At 51.5% G+C, this 18,494-nt stretch overlaps 2 protein-coding genes across 2 annotated transcripts; both read right to left on the bottom strand.

The window, feature by feature from the left end:
• Positions 1-853: 853 nt before the first annotated feature.
• On the bottom strand, positions 854-2,983 carry Hexim1 (HEXIM P-TEFb complex subunit 1). The gene has a single exon (XM_051158809.1). It carries the CDS (start codon positions 2,296-2,298, stop codon positions 1,237-1,239), a length of 1,062 nt encoding a protein of 353 aa, XP_051014766.1. The 5' UTR covers positions 2,299-2,983; the 3' UTR covers positions 854-1,236.
• A 4,073-nt stretch (positions 2,984-7,056) lies between these two features.
• Acbd4 (acyl-CoA binding domain containing 4) lies at positions 7,057-17,532 on the bottom strand. Its single transcript, XM_051158811.1, has 11 exons — positions 17,383-17,532; positions 17,037-17,105; positions 16,818-16,953; positions 16,544-16,663; positions 16,181-16,301; positions 16,015-16,099; positions 15,627-15,747; positions 15,297-15,383; positions 14,741-14,971; positions 14,062-14,201; positions 7,057-8,135 (listed from the first exon to the last, which is right to left on the bottom strand). Exons 4-11 carry the CDS (start codon positions 16,623-16,625, stop codon positions 8,016-8,018), a joined length of 987 nt encoding a protein of 328 aa, XP_051014768.1. The 5' UTR covers positions 16,626-16,663; positions 16,818-16,953; positions 17,037-17,105; positions 17,383-17,532; the 3' UTR covers positions 7,057-8,015.
• Positions 17,533-18,494: the final 962 nt, after the last annotated feature.

Raw genomic sequence — 18,494 nt, 5'->3', positions numbered from 1 at the left:
GAAATATGCAGGATTTCCATTCCTCACCAAAGGACCTCAGCCCTCTCCCAAACCAGCTTTACTTGTAGAAAGGGACATTTCAATTTTCAGTTTGATTCTAATGGACAGCTTAAAAAAATTTTTTTTTAATAGAAAAAAGTATGCCTTTAATCTCAGCGCTTGGGAGGCAGAGGCAGGTGGATCTCTGTGAGTTGGATGCCAGCCTGGTCTAGAGCAGGACAGCCAAGGCCTGTCAAGCCAAGAGAAACCCTGTCTTGAAGGGGGAAAAAGAAAGCACTTAAGCATTAGACAATAACGCTGAGTACTTGAATCACTCAGCCATTTCAAGTCCAGTATTCTGTCTCTAACATGTTAAAGTTTCCCCACAAGTTTATCCTGGCTATCTCTTGGTTGTACTAAGAAAGCAAGTAAGTTACCAGGAGCCTGCCTCACCTAGGCATCCAGGAACACTATTGGGGTTTAGGGGATGGTTAGAAGAGAAGCCAGGATTACTGAAAATTTGATTTGTAGAAAGAAATAAGGTTTTAAGTTATCTAACAGATTGCCAAATCAGGCTTACACCAAGGCTTCTGTCTGGAGCCACTTTCTACTCCAAACACCAGCAACTGGCTAACCTCTCCAGCATTAGGAAATGAGCACACTGAAGTTCTGAAGATAAAGATGAATGTATTTTACCTGAACTGTATTTTTAAGTATACTAAGCGCCATTGTTAGACAACAGGGGGAGCAAATTGAATTTCTTCTATTCAAGCCTTTTGCAAACTGGTAAATTTAACAATTATGCTACCCCGCCTCAAAAGTACAGTCAAGCAAACTAGCACGGTTTGAACCTCTAGAAATCACACTGAAACTGTTACATTTACAAACATTAAATTTATTTTAACTAGAATGAATGTAATGGTTCTCAGATTTGGCCACCTTATAGCTCCACTTAAGGAGGGGATTATTTTTTTTAAACAGAAAAATGCATTATAACTTGGTCAAATTACTTGCACATTAAGAAACAACATCTAAGGAAAACAAGAAAAGCAACCCTTCAGTTTCACATAATTAAAGAACAGGAGAAAGCACACAAGCAACATCATAGCTAAATTTACCAAACCAAAGCCAGGGGGATTTTTCGCTTCTGATTATGTGTCGTAAAAAGGTCCGCTGTCTTATATACACATGTATATAATGTTACATTCCAGCACTGTAAAAAGTCCCCTTTGCCCCCTCCCCCCAAAAGTTTTCAGTCTAGTCGCCGAACTTGGAAAGCGGTGCTCGCTCCTGCTGCCGGTGCAGTTCGTTCTCTGTCAGCAGCTGGAGGTTCTCTGCACGCAGCCGGTCCAGCTCCAGCTCCAGCTCCCGCACTCTTGCGTCGACGCCACCCAGCCGCTTGCTTTCCAGCCGCAGCCGGTTATTTTCGTCCTCCTTGCGCGAGAGGCACTTCTCCAGCTCCAGGTACTCTTTGATGAGCTCCTGCTTGCTCATGTTCTGTAGGCTCTCGGCGTGGTACCGCTCGTACGTCTCCGAGAAGTCCCGCTGCAGAAACTCACTGCCGTCCCCTCCCATGCCATCGCTGCCCCCGTCCTCCTCACCAGCTTCTTCCACAAATTCCTCATCGCTGGTGTCGTCGGCGACTGCCCGCTTGGGGTAGAGGCCGGTTTTGAGATCAGGCTCCTCCTGGTCGTGGTCATCCATGAGGAACTGCGTGGTGTTATAGGGCGCGACCGGCTGGCCCTTGGCGAACATCTCGGCTCGAACCCGCGAAGCTCGCAAGCTCTGCTTCTCATCGAACTTTTTCTTCTCCTCCCAAGTCAGCTTGTAGTAAGGCTTCCAGTGCCGCTTCTTCTTGGAGGGGCGTCTCCGATGTTTCTTCTTGCCCAGCTGTCTCTGCTGTTGCCCCCATGGCTCCTCGCCTCCAGCTGCAGAAGCCTCCAACTTGGTGGCTTCCGAGTCATGACCTGGCTGCACGGGGGACTGTGACATCGGTTCCCCCTCCGCCGACGGGGAGGCACCACCAGTGGACAAGTCCTCCCCATTCTGGCCCTTGTCGACTGTTTCCAGGCAGCTCGATTCTGGACAGGCATTGGTCTGCAGCGGGGGCAGCTGGTGCTTCAGGCCCCCGTCTCCCTCTTGCTCCGGACGGCCACCCGACTGCAGGGACGCTCTCGATTGCCACCTACTGTCCTCCTTGGGCACCCGTTCCTCCGCGCCTGGGGGACGCTCAGAGTTCTCCTCATGGACAACAGCAGCACCTGTACAGTTGCTAGTTTGAAGCTGGTGTTGATGTTCTGACAAGAGTGGTTCGGCCATGGCTTAGTAGAGTCCTCTTCTGAAAGTTTAAGAAATTTTGGTTTAAGGAAGAAGGCTTTTCTGTCTTTTCAAAATATGTCCAACAAAGTCCTCTTCGGCCGGTAATTTCTGCAGTGACGCCTTTCGTCCGTCCTGTCAGCAAACTCCAATCGCAACTTGGAGTCCAGTCAATAAAGGGTTAAGCGCTCACAAGCGTGGCCAACTAGCAGGTCCAAGGGGTGCAGCGGCAGGCACAGTACGTAATATGCAGAGGGGTGGGCTTCACGCCTCCCCGCCGAGCGCTCTCACGAAGGAGGAGTTGGTGGGCAAGGAGATGAGGCTTAAGTCCAATGGGTTAAACCCAACCCGAAGGGGTTAAAACTACCCGATGACGCTGCCTCGGAGGGGCCGAATCCACAAAGGGTTAAATCCCCTGCCGCAGAGCTCACAAGGGGTTAAAGTCCCAGAGCCACCTCCTCCCACTTCCACGGGTGTCGCTCCAACCCGAGCTCCCAGTTCCCCAGGCCGGGCCGGAGCCTTAGCCGAGGACAGACAAACTCATCTCCCCTCTGGCTCGATGCTCCGCTCAGTTCTCCTCCGCCTCCTCCTCTTTTCCTCCCTCCCTCCTCCCCCTTCAGACAGCTCTTCTTCCGCCTCCTCCTCCGGCTTCCCCTCCCAACCTGACTTTCCACCTGCCAACTTCCAACTGCTGTCTCCAAGCCCTCGGCGCCTCTTATATATAGAAGCTTGCTAGCCCCGCCCATGCGCATGCGTAACGGAGTCCGGGCGTGGGGCCGCCGGGAATCGTAGTCCCCTTCTTTCAGGCCCGCCGTCCTCGCGCGCCGTGCAGCGTAGCCAATCGTAGAACGCGTAGGGGGTGTCTCCCAGGCCGCCTCCTTCCATCGCTTAGCCGTCGCTGAAGAAACGTGAGCGGTCATTGGGTAAGAGTTATTTGTCTCTCTGAGGAGGGAACACCAATCGCAGAGGAGGCGGAGCGAGTTCTGGACTATACCATTGTGCTTCAGGAATACAAGAAGATTCCATGACCTTTGGGAACCTAGACAGACTATTTTTATTAAAAGGTGCGTTTAAAAGACTACTGTCGTATTCTATTCTCAGCGGAAAGGTTCTGATGGCCATAAACGGTTTTCAACTAGTGCAAAAATGGTTTGTCCCTAAAAAGTAGTCCCTAAAGTGTAAAAGAGGATTAAATCCCATAAAGAGAGATGTTAATCATGATTACTGACACTGGATTCTTAAAATTACAGTAATGTGTCTAAGGCAGGGGACGGGTTTCGGGGAGAGAGGTAAGCGGAAGGATATTGTGGACAAATATTTATATATATATGTAAAAAGACGAAAAGCGCATGAAGAAGTAAACAAATGAAGAATTAAGAAGTGCCGCCTTAAAGGGACAGTATGATAGCCTGCCGAGCATCAGCCTCAGACTAGGCCTTGGGAGATGAGAGGGCGGGTTCGAGCCCTGAGTGACGTCGGCCTCGGGACCCTTGGGTGAGAGAGAGCAGCCACCCTGGCCAAGAGCCATCTCCGTACCAAAGGTGAAAACAAAATGGTCATCCGCGGCCGAGCATTTCTCCTGAGCCCCATCGAAATCGCGTGGTGGGGATGAAGCCCGAACCCAGGCTTCGCCCGAAGAAAATGGCCTCCCGACGCCGACTTGGCCTCTTCCCTTGAGACTATGAACCTTTTCCTAACCGAGACAGGAGAGTTCCAGCCAGCGTTTCTGTTGGGGAGGGGTCAAAAACAAAAAACAACGCATTTCTGAGGCGGGTGTCATCCATAGAGATCAGACTTGGGGGAAGAGGCCTCAGGGAGGGCTGGAGACCTTCTTTGAAATAGATGTGTTTTGCCTAGGTCCATAGGTAGGTTGGGGGTGAGGTGGGGGTCCTTTCCCCCTTAAAAGGAGTTCAGACCCTGGTCCCCCACTAGAAGACCGGGAAAACTCTCTCTAACCCCCTTTGCCTGAGTGCCTAGTGACCCTTTCTTACTTCTAACACCCCAACCATAATTCAGTGAGATTCTACACACACAACTATTGACCATGTGAGGTAGTGTGGGAAAGACTGTAAGCAGGATTTAGCCTCCATTTTAGATATGAGAAAGCTCTAAGACTTGGAGAAACAAAGTGATTTACCCAAGGTCACCTGACAACTAAGTGGCAGGTCTAACTGTGCTCAGGTCTTCCTAAGATCCAATACTGTAGCCGGGCGTGGTGGCGCACGCCTTTAATCCCAGCACTCGGGAGGCAGAAGCAGGAGGATCGCTGTGAGTTCAAAGCCAGCCTGGTCTACAAAGTGAGTCCAGGATGGCCAAGGCTACACAGAGAAACCCTGTCTCGAAAAACCAAAAAAAAAAGATCCAATACTGTTTTTGTTGTTGTTCAAGACAGGGTTTCTCTGTGTAGCCTTGGCTGTCCTGGACTCAACTTTGTAGATCAGGCTGGCCTCAGTCGAACTCACAGCGATCTACCTACCTCTGCCTCCTGAGTGCTGGGATTAAAGGCGTACCACCCCTGGCCCAATACCATTTTTCTGTCAAAAACACAGCCTGAAAAGCTGGCTTAGCAGTTAGGAGTGCTGGTCAGCTCTTTCAGAGGGTCTGAGTTTGGTTCCCCAGAACCCACACTGGCTCACAATTGTAACAACAGATCCAGGGGGTCTGACACCCTTCATTGGCACCAGGCATGTATGTGGTACACACATATTTGCAGGAAAGAAAACAAACATATGTAAAACAATAAAAATGATTTTAAAACAAAACACAAAATCCTTTTCTCTCCACCCCTCAAAAACTTGAGATTGAGTTTTTATTTCCAGTAACTTGAAGCTTCAAATCATTGCAAACTGTTATGCATTTAGCAGTCATTTCTTAGGGCAAAGAAAGATAAAGTCTTCGAGCTACAAGTTCCCCAGACTGCACTATGAAGCCCAGCCACAGTGAGCCAAACTGGCAAGTAAGGAAAATCTAAGCAGCAGCCTGTGGGCCAAACTGCTTGGGGCTTGGGAATTTGTGGACAAGTGGTGTGGAGCAATTGACTTGGAAGAAGCAGGAAGGACATCTTACTTTGTTTTTTGTTTCCGAGACAGGACTTCTCTGTGTAGCCTTGGCTGCCCTGGACTCACTTTGTAGACCAGGCTGGCCTCGAACTCACAGCGATCCACCTGCCTCTGCCTCCTGAGTGCTGGGATTACAGGCGTGCGCCACCACGCACGGCTCTTTGTTTTGTTTTTGAGGCAAGGCCTCAGTATATAGTACAGTCTAGCCTGAAATGCAGACCTTTCTGCCTCAGCCTCTACAGTAGTTGCAACTATAGGTACATGTCACCTCCCAGGTTAAAGGTGTTTTATAAGTAAAAGGTTTAGGAACTTGAGAGTACTGGGTGGGGCAGCAGTTTGTATTGCAGACTGTCTCTGAGGGAAAGCAAATAGGAATGCCCCTGGGGGGCCATTCAGATGTTTTGAAAATGACCATTCTAGCTTGTTTTCCAAGCACTTCCAGAAATTCTGGTCTGCCTGAAAAGCCTGCCTTTCTTCATTAGGACACACCAGGAGCCCAAGGACAAAGAGGAAAGGGGAGCACAGCATACTGGAGGAGAAGTTAAGAGCACTTGTTCTTGCACAGGTCCCAGACTCAGTTCCCAACACCCATGTGGCAGTTCACAGCTCTCAGTCCAGTTTCAGGGGACCCGGTGTTCTCTTGTGACCTCCACCAGCACCAGGCATGTGTGGGGCACGGACATACTTGCAAATAAAAACTCGGATACAGAACATGTACCTTAACAATTTTTAAAGCACAAAAGGAGGTCTTTGCAGACAACTTGACAAATTTTCCACACTTCAGTCTTTAGACGACTTGAGCACTTCACAGTCAGGAATATGGAAGTTAGACCACCTTTACTAGACAGGGACGCACAGTGGGGTCTCATCGATAACGGGAGAAACACGATCACCAGGCTGTAGAATTCCAAAATCTCTATATTCTCAGTCCTAGTGCTTTGGCAAGTTCATTTACCCCCTCCAGTCACTGTTAAACCGCTCAACTTGTGGGCAGAGACCGTTCCTGTTCCACAAACAAATCAATCCAGACTCAGAGCAGCTCATCTTTTAGTCTGCGTTTGCAGAGCCAGCATGTGGGTTAGGAAGCCGGCTTTACATCTATCTCCCTGTGTCCTGGCTTCCACTGCCCAGCCAACACCCGCCGGCGTCACAGGATTTTCTTCAGCATTTTTTTTTTTGCGTTGTGACCCTGGAGTGTATACCCTGTGAAGCCACAGTATCTGTGCACTGAGTGTTGTCTGTCTTTAAGGCCACCCTCCCTGCTGTTTAAAAACCCCAAAGGGTGACTGTATTTTCCAGTGAGGCACAAGCAAGGATGGCCAAACCTGGGGAACTGGTCAGACTCACAGGGTGTTAGGGAACTCAGAGGAAAGAAGCTAAGAATCTCCCGTACCGACTCCTTTCCCCAAAAACAAGGGAGATTGGGGCCCAAGCAGAAGCAGCTGCCAATAACCAGCCCTGGACCGACCTCCTCAGGTATCTGGAGGTGCTGGAGTTTAAAGCTGAATGCAGGTTAGTGGCTGGAGCCAGATAGACCCAAGAGGGTCAAGACTATCCTACAGGGAGGCCAACGCCACCAAGGCAGTTAGCAAAAAGGTTCCAGGGTCAAGCAGCTCGAGAGGTCGGTACAGACACTAGGTCCACCACAACTGGGCATACAGGCAACGCAGAACCCTGCCCCCACCCCTCAGGATAGAGACTCAAAATGGGCGGGCCCTGGCCTTCTAGAAAGTTCTCTGGGAAGAATGGAGGTCGAGATAGGGTCTAACAGTCTAGAGTTAAGGACTTGGGAAGACGCAGCGACATTTGGAACCCAGCACTGGGTACCCCAAACCTTAGCGCAGTGTGCAGTTAGGTCAGCAGCCCTCCCTTTGGGGCGGGGCCGACCTACGCTAGGCTCCTCCTCGCAAGACTCCAGTCCTCCAAGCCATGGGACATCCCCGCCCTCCTCCGTGTTCTCTGACCCCAGACTGAGGCCTGTTTTCTCCTGCTTTCTTTAGGGAGGAGGGAAGACATTCCTTATAAGGAAGCCCCAGCTTCTGCTGGGCGCTTGGAAGAGAGAGGGACCGGACTTGTGTCTCGCGCAACCCGCCCGCTTCCCGCTCTTTCCACGGGCGCCCAGACGGCAGACTTGAGGCTTTTGTTGTTGTTGTTGTTTAATGAAGCGTTCGATTGCACGTGAATCTTCAGTGAAGTCCTGAGCGCGTTGTGTACTTGTGTGTGTACGGGATATCCCAGCCCCCAGCCTTAACACTCCTCCCATTCCGCCCCACTCCTGAGGGCTCCAGCCAATCAGCCTTCAGGCCAGGTCCAAGTCCCAACTTGCCCAAGAGCTGAGCCTCGGCAGGGAGCCGACTCCGCAAGAGCAAAGTCAGATGACCCAGAGGGTGGGGCCGGAGGGTGCTCACCGCCCACCCCAAAGCTAGGATGTGCACCATGATAGCAGCTAACCACGATAGCCTGGGGACTCCGGGCACAGGTGTGAGCTGCAGGGAAGGATGGGGTCTTATGGGATCCCCCACTAAAGGAGGGAGTGCCAGCGCGAACGAGGAAGGGGATTGCTAATGCTGTTTTCCTAAACCTAGGGAGGCTCAGGGCACAGCAGGACATGAGGGGACTCCTCATAGCCTTCTCAGTTGCTAGAGAGACCCCGTCCTTGAGTCACCTCTTCTGGGTCCGAAATTGTCGGAAGAGCCACTGGACAACGAAGGGCCACAGGATAAAGAAGAGCACCGTGGGAGCCGAGAGCCCTAGGGGCCAAGGCCGAGTCCTGGGCGGCCTCTGCTGCCAAGAGGGAAGAGTTCAGAAGCCAGCCCAGGTGTAGTGCGTCCCAGTAGCCTGCTTCTAGACTCCTAGGGCCTGGCCTTCCTGAGACGGGAAAGTCCTACCCCACATCCGCTCCACTAGCTTGAAGTGCACCCGGATTCTCTCTCACACACAGTCCAGTACCATGTGATAGGAGAGGCCTTAGGAAGAGTGTAGCTTCCAAGCCAGCTCCTCCAGGCTAGTAGGACTAAAGACCTTGTATTGTAAAGCACACAAGGACCTGGGTACTCAAATGTTAGTTTCTAAATATTCTAGAAGGAGCTGGTCTCCTGGGAGGAGTAACTGGTTCTAAGGTTGGGGCAAGGAAGGTGAGGCAATGTAAGACAACTTGTTACTAAAAGCCAGTTTTTTAGTGAACTAGGTAAAGGTCTAAGAACAGGATCTGGCTTGGAAGGATCTCCATAGTTTAAAAAAAAAAAAAAAAAAAAAGGCGCGGTGGGTGGGTGGGGAGACAATAAGTTAGCTCAGTGGGAAAAACGCCTGCCATACAAGCCTGATTGCCTGAGTTCAATCCCCGGACCCTACATAAAGTTGGAGAGACCCCACTCCAGAGTTGTCCTCTGATTTCCACACAGCAGTACAAAGTGTGTACCTCCACAGCAGGATCCAACAACCTCAAGGCCAGCACTGCCCAGAAACGCTGCAGAGACACACATGCAAGCAAAATACCCACGCACATAAAATAAACATCAAGAGGGGGCTGAGTATATGCCTCTATGACAGGGCACTTGACTAGCATGAACAGTGCTGAGTTCAATCCTCAGAACCACAAAAAACAAGAGTGATTATTGGTGATTATAAAATGATGGATCTATAAAATTTAGGATCCCATGATGATGAAAACAAACAAAAAATAAAAAAAGAAATTATACCATTGAGGAGATTTTCCATTCAATTCCTTACTTCAGAAATTAATTAGGGCTGGGTGTAGTGGCGCACACCTTTAATCCCAGCACTTGGGAGGCAGAGGCAGGTGGGTGGATCGTTATGAGTTCGAGGCCAACACGGTGTACAAAGTGAGTCCAAGGCAGCCAAGGCTACACAGAGAAACCCTGTCTTGAAAAATCAAAAAAACAAAAACAAAAAAAGATAAAGAAGTTGCATTGTGGCCCTCACCCCTAGATTCCCAACACTCAGGAGACTGAGGCAGGAGGATTGCAGGTGAATTCCAAGTTAGCCTGGTGTGTTGGCACATGCCTTTCATCCCAGCATTTGGGAGGCAGAGGCAGCTGGATCTCTCTGAGGCCAACCTGGTGTATAAAGTGAGTTTCAGGACAGCCAAGGCTACATAGTGAGATTCTGTTTAAAAAAGAAGAGGAAGAGGAAGAAGAAGAAAAGAAGAAGAGGAAGAACAAGGAGAAGGCCTGGTGTGGTGGCGCACGCCTTTAATCCCAGCACTTGGGAGGCAGAGGCATGTGGATCTCTGTGAGTTCGAGGCCAGCCTGGTCTACAAAGTGAGTCCAGGACAGCCAAGGTTAACACATAGAAACCCTGCCTTAAAAAACAACAACAAAACAAGAACGAGGAGAAGAGGAGGAAGAAGAAAAGAAACCCTGCCTTTTCCTTGGGCAACTTTGTTTCAGGAAAACCCTACAGAAAAGAAAAAGCTAACCTGTTGGGAGGAATAAGAGAACTGAAAAATCAACATATTCTGCAACCACTAAATAAATTACTGTCCAGGCAAAGATGGTCAGTTGTTGTCAGCTGAGGACCTGGATATCCCCTGGCTTCAAACGGAAAACCTGACATCAGGGTTGGGGTGCGACTGTCACCCTTGCATCCAGGCCAGCAGTATGCCCTAGACTCAGTCGTAGCTGGAGGCCAGATACCACCTGTCCCCTGAGTGTCCCTGATGTGAGGAACATCTCTCTGATTCGGCTTGTTGTTGTTTTTAAAAATAACGGTTTTATTTGTGTGTGTGTGTGTGTGTGTTTGTGGGGGAGGTACCTATCAAGGTCTGATTCCTTGGAGCTGAAGTTCCAGGCATTTCTGAGCTGTCTGACAGGGGTGCAAGGAAGTAAACTCGGGGCCTCTGAATGAATAGGATGCAGTGCTCTGACCTGCTCATCCAGCTTTCCAGCCTCCAGATTTGTTTTCATTTTACTGGAACAAAGTCTTTGTAGCTCAACTTGGCCTGGGAACTCCCAGCAACCCTCCTGTCTCACCTTCCCAGTGCTGGGATTACAAGTACAAACTACACTGGGCTGCAGAGGTAAGGTAGCAGAGCGGGCAGAGCTCGTGAGTTTGAGGCCAGCCTGGTCTACCCAGTGAAAATCTGTCTCAGATAAAACCCAACCAACCAGCCAGCCAACCAAAAAAGCCCAGGGCTTGCTGCGCTGGGCAGTGGTCACACGCCCTTAATCACACCCAGCACTCGGGAGGCAGAGGCAGGCGAATCGCTGTGAGTTCGAGGCCAGCCTGGTCTACAAAGCGAGTCCAGGACAGCCAAGGCTACACAAAGAAACCTTGTCTCAGAAAAAACAAAAAACAAACAAACAAAAAACCCCAAAACAATAACAACAACAACAAAAAACCCAAAGTGCTTGCTGCTCTTGTAGAGGGACTTGGAACTCACACAGCAGCTCCCGATTGTCCTTGATTCCAGTTTCAGGGCATCCACTACCTCTTCTGACTTCTGAGGATACCAGGCACACATGTGGGACACATATACACATGGGGGCAAAACACTCATACACATAAAATAAAATAAATTACCTGGATAAATAAAGAAAACACTAAGACCTACACACGGGCAAGCTACCACACCTGGTGTCTGATGTGCCCGTGGCTGGAATGTTTACTGGATACTAAGGCAGCCTTTGCTTCTTACACTCATTTCACAGGAATACAATATACAAGGAAATCAGATATGATAAGACCCCAAAAGGTGGAACATTCTACACGCCCCTGTGCCAGGACTAGTTTAGGCTGATGGTGTAGTTAGGTGCAAAGCTGAACACCCTGGGTTTGACACCTGTCTCCCAGCACAGCCAAAAACAGCAATGATGATGATGAACTAGGGACAGTGTGACCCCGGAAAACCTGAACTTGGATGGGTATCTGTCAATATTAAAGAATTAGGGGGCTGAGGCCGGGCGTGGTGGCGCACGCCTTTAATCCCAGCACTCGGGAGGCAGAGGCAGGCGGATTGCTGTGAGTTCGAGGCCAGCCTGGTCTACAAAGTGAGTCCAGGATGGCCAAGGCTACACAGAGAGACCCTGTCTCGAAAAAACAAAAAAAAAAAAAAAAAAAGAATTAGGGGGCTGGAGGGATGGCTCAGAGGATAAGAGCCAGGCTCCTCTTCAGAGGTCCTGAGTTCAATTCCCAGCAACCACATGGTGGCTCACAACTATCCGCAAGGCGATCTGCTGTCCTCTTTGGACAATCAGGCGTACATGCAGATAGAGAACGCATACGCATAAAATAAATAAATCTTAAGATGAAAATAAAGAAAAGCTTAGATCCGTGACATGGGGCAGCAGGAATGGATGCTGCAGCCAAGCCCGATGAGTCAAGTTTAATCTCCAGGACTCCTGTGGCAGGAGAGACACAATTGTCCTGTGATTTCCACATGTGTTCCATGGTATGCGTGCACATGTGTTCCATGGTATGCGTGCACATGTGTACACACACACACACACACACACACACACACACACACACACACACACACACACGGAGGCCACCCTGCCTGATTTTAGCCAGGCCTGACGTCACAGGCCCGTGATTTCAATTAGTTAGCAAATGCTAGGTTTAAACTTTTTTCCCCCTTTGGTGGTGACAGAGACTAAATCAAGAGCCCTGTGCCTCCTAGGGAAATGCCCTATTGCTGCGATATACCCGCAGCCCAAGCCCAGCCATTTTATGATCTATAACAGATTATCATTTCCAGTTGACAACTTAGTAGGACCTTGACTCAAATAGGAAAAAATAGGCCGATGCTGTATGTGGCTCAGTGAGAAGAGTCCTTAGTCCTTGCAGAGGAAACCCTAGCACTGGGGGTGGGGTGGGAGCAATTCCTAGGTTTTCGGTAGGTAAAAGGTAAACAGGGTGGGGGTGGGGTTATGCTGTGTGGGGGGGAGGGGAGGCAGTGTTGAAATACTTGTCACCAGGGCTCAGATCCACCATACTTAGTGGGTTAGGGGTCAAATGGAGCGACTAGGCCGGATCCTGTTTTAACCACCCCAGGTTTCTCACTAGGGTGGGTACCAGCAGACTTAGGGCCACTCGGTGAATCACCGCTTGCTGGTTTTTTTGTTTGTTTGTTTGTTTCGGTTTGTTTTTTTTTTGGTAATTTCGAGACAGGGTTTCTCTGTGTGTCCTTGGCTGTCCTGGATTGGCTTTGTAGACCAGGTTGGCCTTGAACTCACAGCAATCCGCCTGCCTCTGCCTCCCTCCACTTCCTGTTTAACATCAGCAACAGCGACAGAGCCTATTGGCAGAGACTGCTGGGTTCTGTGTCCTGCAAAAGCAGATCAGGGTGCCCTCAGGTGAGCTAAACTCACAGGTCCCAGTTTCCTGTTCTGTATAAGGGAAATAAAGGCAGGTGTGGTGGTGACTGCCTAATCTCAGCGTTTGGTAGGCTGCTGCTGGACAATTGTAAATTTCTTTCTTTCTTTCTCTGTCCCCCACCCCACCCCCAAGGGTTTCTCTGTGTAACAGCCCTGGCTGTCCTAGATTCACTTTATAGACCAGGCTGGCCTCAAACTTAGAGATGGGTTTGCCTTTTGAGTGCTGGGATTAAAGGCGTGAGCCACCATGCCTGGCCCAAGATTGTAAATTTTAAACCTTTGAGCTACATATCAACTTCTTGCCACAAACAAATAGACAAAAGCCAAGCCTGTAGATCACATGGTGATTGAGGACTTGGGGGGAGGGGGGAGGGAGGGAGAGACAGTATCAGTAAATCAGTAGCAAGGCAAAGATTAAAAAACACTTAGGCAAAACAAAAACAAACAAACAAAACAAACAAAAACGCTGGGTGTGGTGGCGCACGCACGCCTTTAATGCCAGCACTTGGGAAGCAGAGGCTGGCAGATCGCTGTGCATTCGAGGCCAGCCTGGTCTACAAAGCAAGTCCAGGACAGCCAAGGCTACACTGAGAAATCCTGTCTCCCAAAACCAAAACAACCCACCACGTGGTCAGCCAGACAGAGTGGCTCAGCACTGTGATACATACACTCTCACAGTTGAGACAGGCAGATTACCATAAGACTAGTCTCCGTAGTGAGCTCCTGACCAGCCTATGTTATAGACTGAGTGTCTGTCCCAAACAGGAAGAAACAAAGGGGATGTGACTGTGCTGTCAACTGCTCTGCATGAGCTGGGGTGCAGGGAAATGAGAGGTGCACAGTTGAACTGTTGGGGCAAACCTCACATCTAGGAATTGGGGTGCTAGCTGAGATCCACAGTCACCCCATCGGCATGCAAAAAGCCTGACACTTCGTGGTCCTTCTAACCTGTAGGTGCGATTCCCTGCTTGGTTTTTCTTGGGCAGAGCTGGGTAGTTAGGGAAAGGCCCTCTTTTCACACTCCCCCTAGGATGCGAACACTCCCACCCAATGGTTTCCCCAACTACAACACAGCTGGGCAGTGTGGTAGTCCCAGCACTCAGAGGCAGAGGTCGGAGGTTCACTGTGAGTTTGAGGCCTGGTCTGCAAAGGGAGATCCAGGGACAGTTAAGGCTACACAGAGACACCACCAAAAAAAGAAAGAGGGAAAAAAAAAAGATAATAAATAAATGCCACACCATTCTCTGCACAAACCAGTGGACAGGTCAGTGGAGTCATGGGGCCAAATCCAAAACCGGCCGGATGAGGAAATCCAGAGTAGAGTTCTGAGGCGATCTTGCCCCATCTTGAAGTGGAGGGGAGGGACTCACCTGTTCAGGTGGCTGGGGCTTGCTCTCCAGGCTCTGCAGCCTCCTCTGAACATCCCTCATGCTTGCCTGCATGGCCCGGACTGTCCCCACCAGCCATCTGTCCAATTCCTGGGGCCCCGTCAGGCTGCCTCCCAACCCCTCTGTGGAGCATAGAGACAGAGGAGGGGACTCAGGAGACACTTTGCAGAAGCTGGGAAAGGCCCCGAGAAGGATGAAAAGGCCACTGATTAGCTGTGTGACCCTGGACAAGTCATTCACTTCTCTGAGACTTGTTTTAGTTCCTGAAAAGTAGGGGACAACGCGGTCTTCCTCATGCCCTGTCTGTTCAGAGAAATGAGGTACTCCGTCGGGGTACCCTGTCGGAGATTTAGCACATGGGGAGTTCTAGACAAGGGTTAGGGACACAGAACTCATCATCTTCCTCTGAGCATTCCAAATAGGAGGCAGAGAGAGAGAGAGAGAGAGAGGACAACTTCCCAGAATGCACCTGTGTCTGCAAGTTGCCCCTGCTGAGGGTACAGAGGCCAGCCACCTCTCCAAGAGTCCAGGTCTGGGATTTTGCTCACCTAGGCAGGAGTTTGCCTCCCAGGCTGCTCTCTAGTGGCCCCACTGAACTTTCACCTTTGTAGCCCAGGGAAGGCTTCGGGTACCAAGACCAAGGGCTGGGTAGAGAACTTACCTTTCTCACTGGGGGACTCAGGGCCGCCTCTGGGGTCGAGCTCTCTGCCAGCTGCTTCCTCCTGCTCTGCCCACACCTGCTGAGATGCGTCCCAGGTCCTGGGGTGGAAGTGGGGCAACTCGGACACAGCGGGACCAGGGGACAAGAGGGGCGATTTCACCAACTCCGGCTCTAGCTGCTCCAGGGAGTCGCAGAAAACCTCCAGGTCCAAGTCTCTGGGTGGCTGGGACTCTGGAAGAGGGAGAGGAAAGCCTCTGCGAAGGACAGCGCCACTGGGGTTGGGGGGGGGGTCCCTGCTCCGGAGGGAGGGGTGAGTGGGCCGCTGAGTACTAAGCCCTTCCCCAGGAGACCTAGAATTCTGGCCACTGCAGGTACAACGGGCCCATGAAATGAGACCCTGCAAACAAGAGTCTCAGAGATTCCCCTAGGCCTCTGAGAGTACAGGGAGTCTCGGGTGTCCTGGGGCCTGCGACATGAAGGGGTGGGTCAGCATGGCACCCAGTTTCTGCTCCCCAATCTACTCGTGCCTCTGTTTCTCTCCTGCTCACCAACAAACCTGCACTTGGAGGTACTGGCTCCTTGGGGAGACAAGAAGGCTCGGGGGCAGCGGGACTGTCTCTGTGCAGCACTGGCTCTTTCCAGCCTGTCAAGACACAGCAGGGAAGGGGCTGGTACCTTCCAGTGAGATCATGTCCCTTGTCCCCATTAGTCATGCATACCGGCTGATAACTAGCTGGGCAGGGGCACTGATTGAGGTCCTTATAGAAACCACACCCTTTGCCCCTACTGCCCCAAACGGCTGAACAACCACCACCCACCAGCCTGGAGGAGGAGGGGGGGGACAGTTCACTCTGTATTTCAGGGCTTCCCATCCTGCAGATCTGACCTGTGACCCTCCTCAGGAAGGTTTCTGGGGGCCTCGGCATGTCAGGGATCACCTGATACAGGGGCTCAAAATGACCAAACATGGCCTCTGCCATCTCGCCCAGGGGCACCGTGTCGATCACCTGTGCAGGAAGGGGTCTAATGGGGCAGGCTGGCTCCTCCCATTAGTACCCATAATCCCCCTCGCTCCAGCCTCCCCCCCCCCACCTTACTACTTCCTATTCATAGCCTCCACCTTATTACATCAGTCAGGACCAGGCAGAATTGGGGGTGGGGGTGGGGCGACAAGACAAAGGTGGTGATTTCCAAAAGGGGATCCAAAAGGGAAGCGCACCCCTAGAAGAGTGAGGGGCAAGCCCCCTCAGGGACAGAGTACCATAGTCACTTACCTTCTGTGCCACCAGCTTCATCTCAGAGATGTAGGCAGACATGGCTTCCTCCCTACTCATCTTGCCCAGGCTGTTCCAGGCATCCCTAAGAGAGGGAGAGAGAGAGCTGTGAAAATTCTGGGTGACAGCTGAGACTTTTTTTTTACCCTCCAGGAGGGGAGCTCACCACTTGTAACGTCCAATGGGATCCCAGAACCCAGGCCGGGGAACCAGGCAGGGCCCCATGGTGGCCTGCTTGTAGTAGCTGTAGAATCGTAGCATCTCTTCATAGGAGGGGCGGTAAGAGCCTGAGCAGAGGGTTGCGGAGGGGAGGGTACCTCATCAGCCCCAGTTGCAAAAGGTGGCCACGGATCACACCCGTAGCATCTAGGACAGGAAGCAGAGGGGACCCCCCCCCCAACACACACACACACACAACAGCCTAAGGAGGAACTTGTCTGTAAACATTTACAGGGTTCAGGCCCAGTTCCATCTTGGGGTCGGAGGCTAACCATCCTGAACCCCAAAATGCTGATCCCTACAACCTCACCATTCTTAGGCAGGTTCTGAATGACGCTCACTGCTGCCTGGAACTGTATGTGACAGTCGGGCTCTTCTTTCTCGGTGCCCATGCTGCTCCAAGTTCTGCGGGTCCTACTTTTGAGCGACTCTGCGAGAGCGAGTGTCAGTGTGACCAGGCCTCATAGTCCACGGTGGCACTCTAAACCACTGGTCCAGTTTCCAGAGGGGTTAAACTAAGTCCCAAGACCGAAGCGCTACCCCCAGGAAGCCAGAAGTTGAGCTAAGGAGGCTCCTTCTCCTACCTCAAGGCAGCGTCGATGGGGCCAGGGTGGCGAGGACCACCAGCTTGGCCATGGGTGGGCGGAGGGGCAGGTGGCAAGGGTCTCCAGAGCCACATCCGTCCCCAGATGCACCTCTCTAGGTGCCCATTTCCAATTCCTGGACGGGCGAGCGAGGAGGAGTCAGGGTAGGACGAACAGCCTCCCACCGTGGCTTTACGCGCCCCGGTCCCCATTACTCACCCTTGGGTGTCCACTGCCGGGACACCGGGGTCCTCTTCTCACCACTAACCAGTAGTTTCCGATCGACCTCTGGGTCCAGAGGGGCAGGGATAAGACGGGACGCAAAACAGAGGAGAAAATTAAGCCAATGAGAGGTACCGTTTCAAAGTCTGCTTTTATACCCTAGCCAGTCAGAAGGGCTCTTTCAAGATTATGCAAATAGTTTCACCCTGCCTCGCCCAGTCAGGCGGGGCTAATTTATTGGTCGCGCCACAGCACTGCGCGACAGCCAGAGGCGGGCTGCAGCGCCTCCCCGTGGACACACTGAATGGTCGCGGGGTCCTCCCGCCCCCTGGTGGAAACTCACGGGAGTTGCTAGGCTAGTGCTGGCCCCGCCTGTCAGCTCTTGGAACTGGTCTAAGCTGGCAACAGAGGCGAGTCCTGGAACCCGGCGTTCCACAGAAGCGACACTGGAGCTGAGTTTTGGAAAAAGTAAGAGCAAACCAGAAACATAGCGAAAGAGAACATTCCTGGAAGGAATCACGGACCAAAGGCGGAGGCGAAAGTTTGACAAATAGTAAAAAAGTTCGAGGTCGCAAAGATGATGCGGACTCCAGCTAGTATGCAGAATTTCTGGGGCTTGAGTAGATGGGGACAGAATACAGCTGGGCAAATAAATAGCGATTCTAGGACCCGAGAAACTCAATTTCTTAGGGTGGGAAGCCTGGCTGTCTGTCGCTGCCAAGTGATGATGTACGACCAGCTCTCTGCCCCTACCCAAAGCTTGTGCTTAAAGCCACATGGACATCCTATCCTTCGAATTCACAGGGGTACATCTAACACTACACCGGCACCCTTACAAGGATCTTTTCCATGGGCTGACGTCATCAACACTTTGGCAGAGTGCGGTGCAGATCCCTTGACCAAGGATGGAGTGTCGCTCTGGGGTACCAAGCCTCTTAAGCTTTGACTCCCAGAACCTGTTTCGAGGACTCTAAACTTAGTCGCACCTCTGTTTTTAGCTTTGAGACATCCACCTTTGAGGAGTGGCTACTGACCTGGAGCTTAATCCATGACGTCACTGCCCGATACGTCCCCGCCCCGCATCCGTGCGCAGCTCTGCTCTAGATTCCATGGGCTTCCCCAGCACCTATACCCTTTAGCCCGTAGACGAGCCCCTATAGATCTGTCCCCTGTCTATCTCCCGAAGGGACCCGGCAAAAGTGGATGGAGTAGGGTCCTGAGTCCCTAGGAAAAAAAAGTGTCCGCGCCGGAGGACAGTCCTATTCCTCTGGGCTATTCAATCCCCTCAAACAGGAACTCTGCTCATTGGTAGGGAGGAGATCCGAGGATCTCTGGGGAAATGGAAGGACCAACTCACTAGCAAGGAGGAATGCGCAGACACTAGGACGCACAGCTCCAGGCCTGGGGTCCGGCAGGCGCCTTGCACCGCCCCCGGTCAGCCTCGCTCCGCCCACT

The sequence above is a fragment of the Acomys russatus genome, chromosome 16 (assembly GCF_903995435.1).
Source record: "Acomys russatus chromosome 16, mAcoRus1.1, whole genome shotgun sequence".
Classification (NCBI taxonomy): domain Eukaryota; kingdom Metazoa; phylum Chordata; class Mammalia; order Rodentia; family Muridae; genus Acomys; species Acomys russatus.
This window is presented reverse-complemented; position numbering and strand designations above follow the sequence as displayed.

Excerpts from the sequence above, each read along its gene's own strand:
- Hexim1 (XM_051158809.1), bottom strand. The coding sequence starts at position 2,298 with ATGGCCGAACCACTCTTGTCAGAACATCAACACCAGCTTCAAACTAGC.
- Acbd4 (XM_051158811.1), bottom strand. The coding sequence starts at position 16,625 with ATGGGCACCGAGAAAGAAGAGCCCGACTGTCACATACAGTTCCAGGCA. Across the intron at positions 15,384-15,626 it reads CTTCCTGAGGAGGGTCACAG|GCTGGAAAGAGCCAGTGCTG; the intron begins GTCAGATCTGCA and ends GTGTCTTGACAG. Across the intron at positions 14,972-15,296 it reads GCCAGTACCTCCAAGTGCAG|AGTCCCAGCCACCCAGAGAC; the intron begins GTTTGTTGGTGA and ends TCCCTCTTCCAG.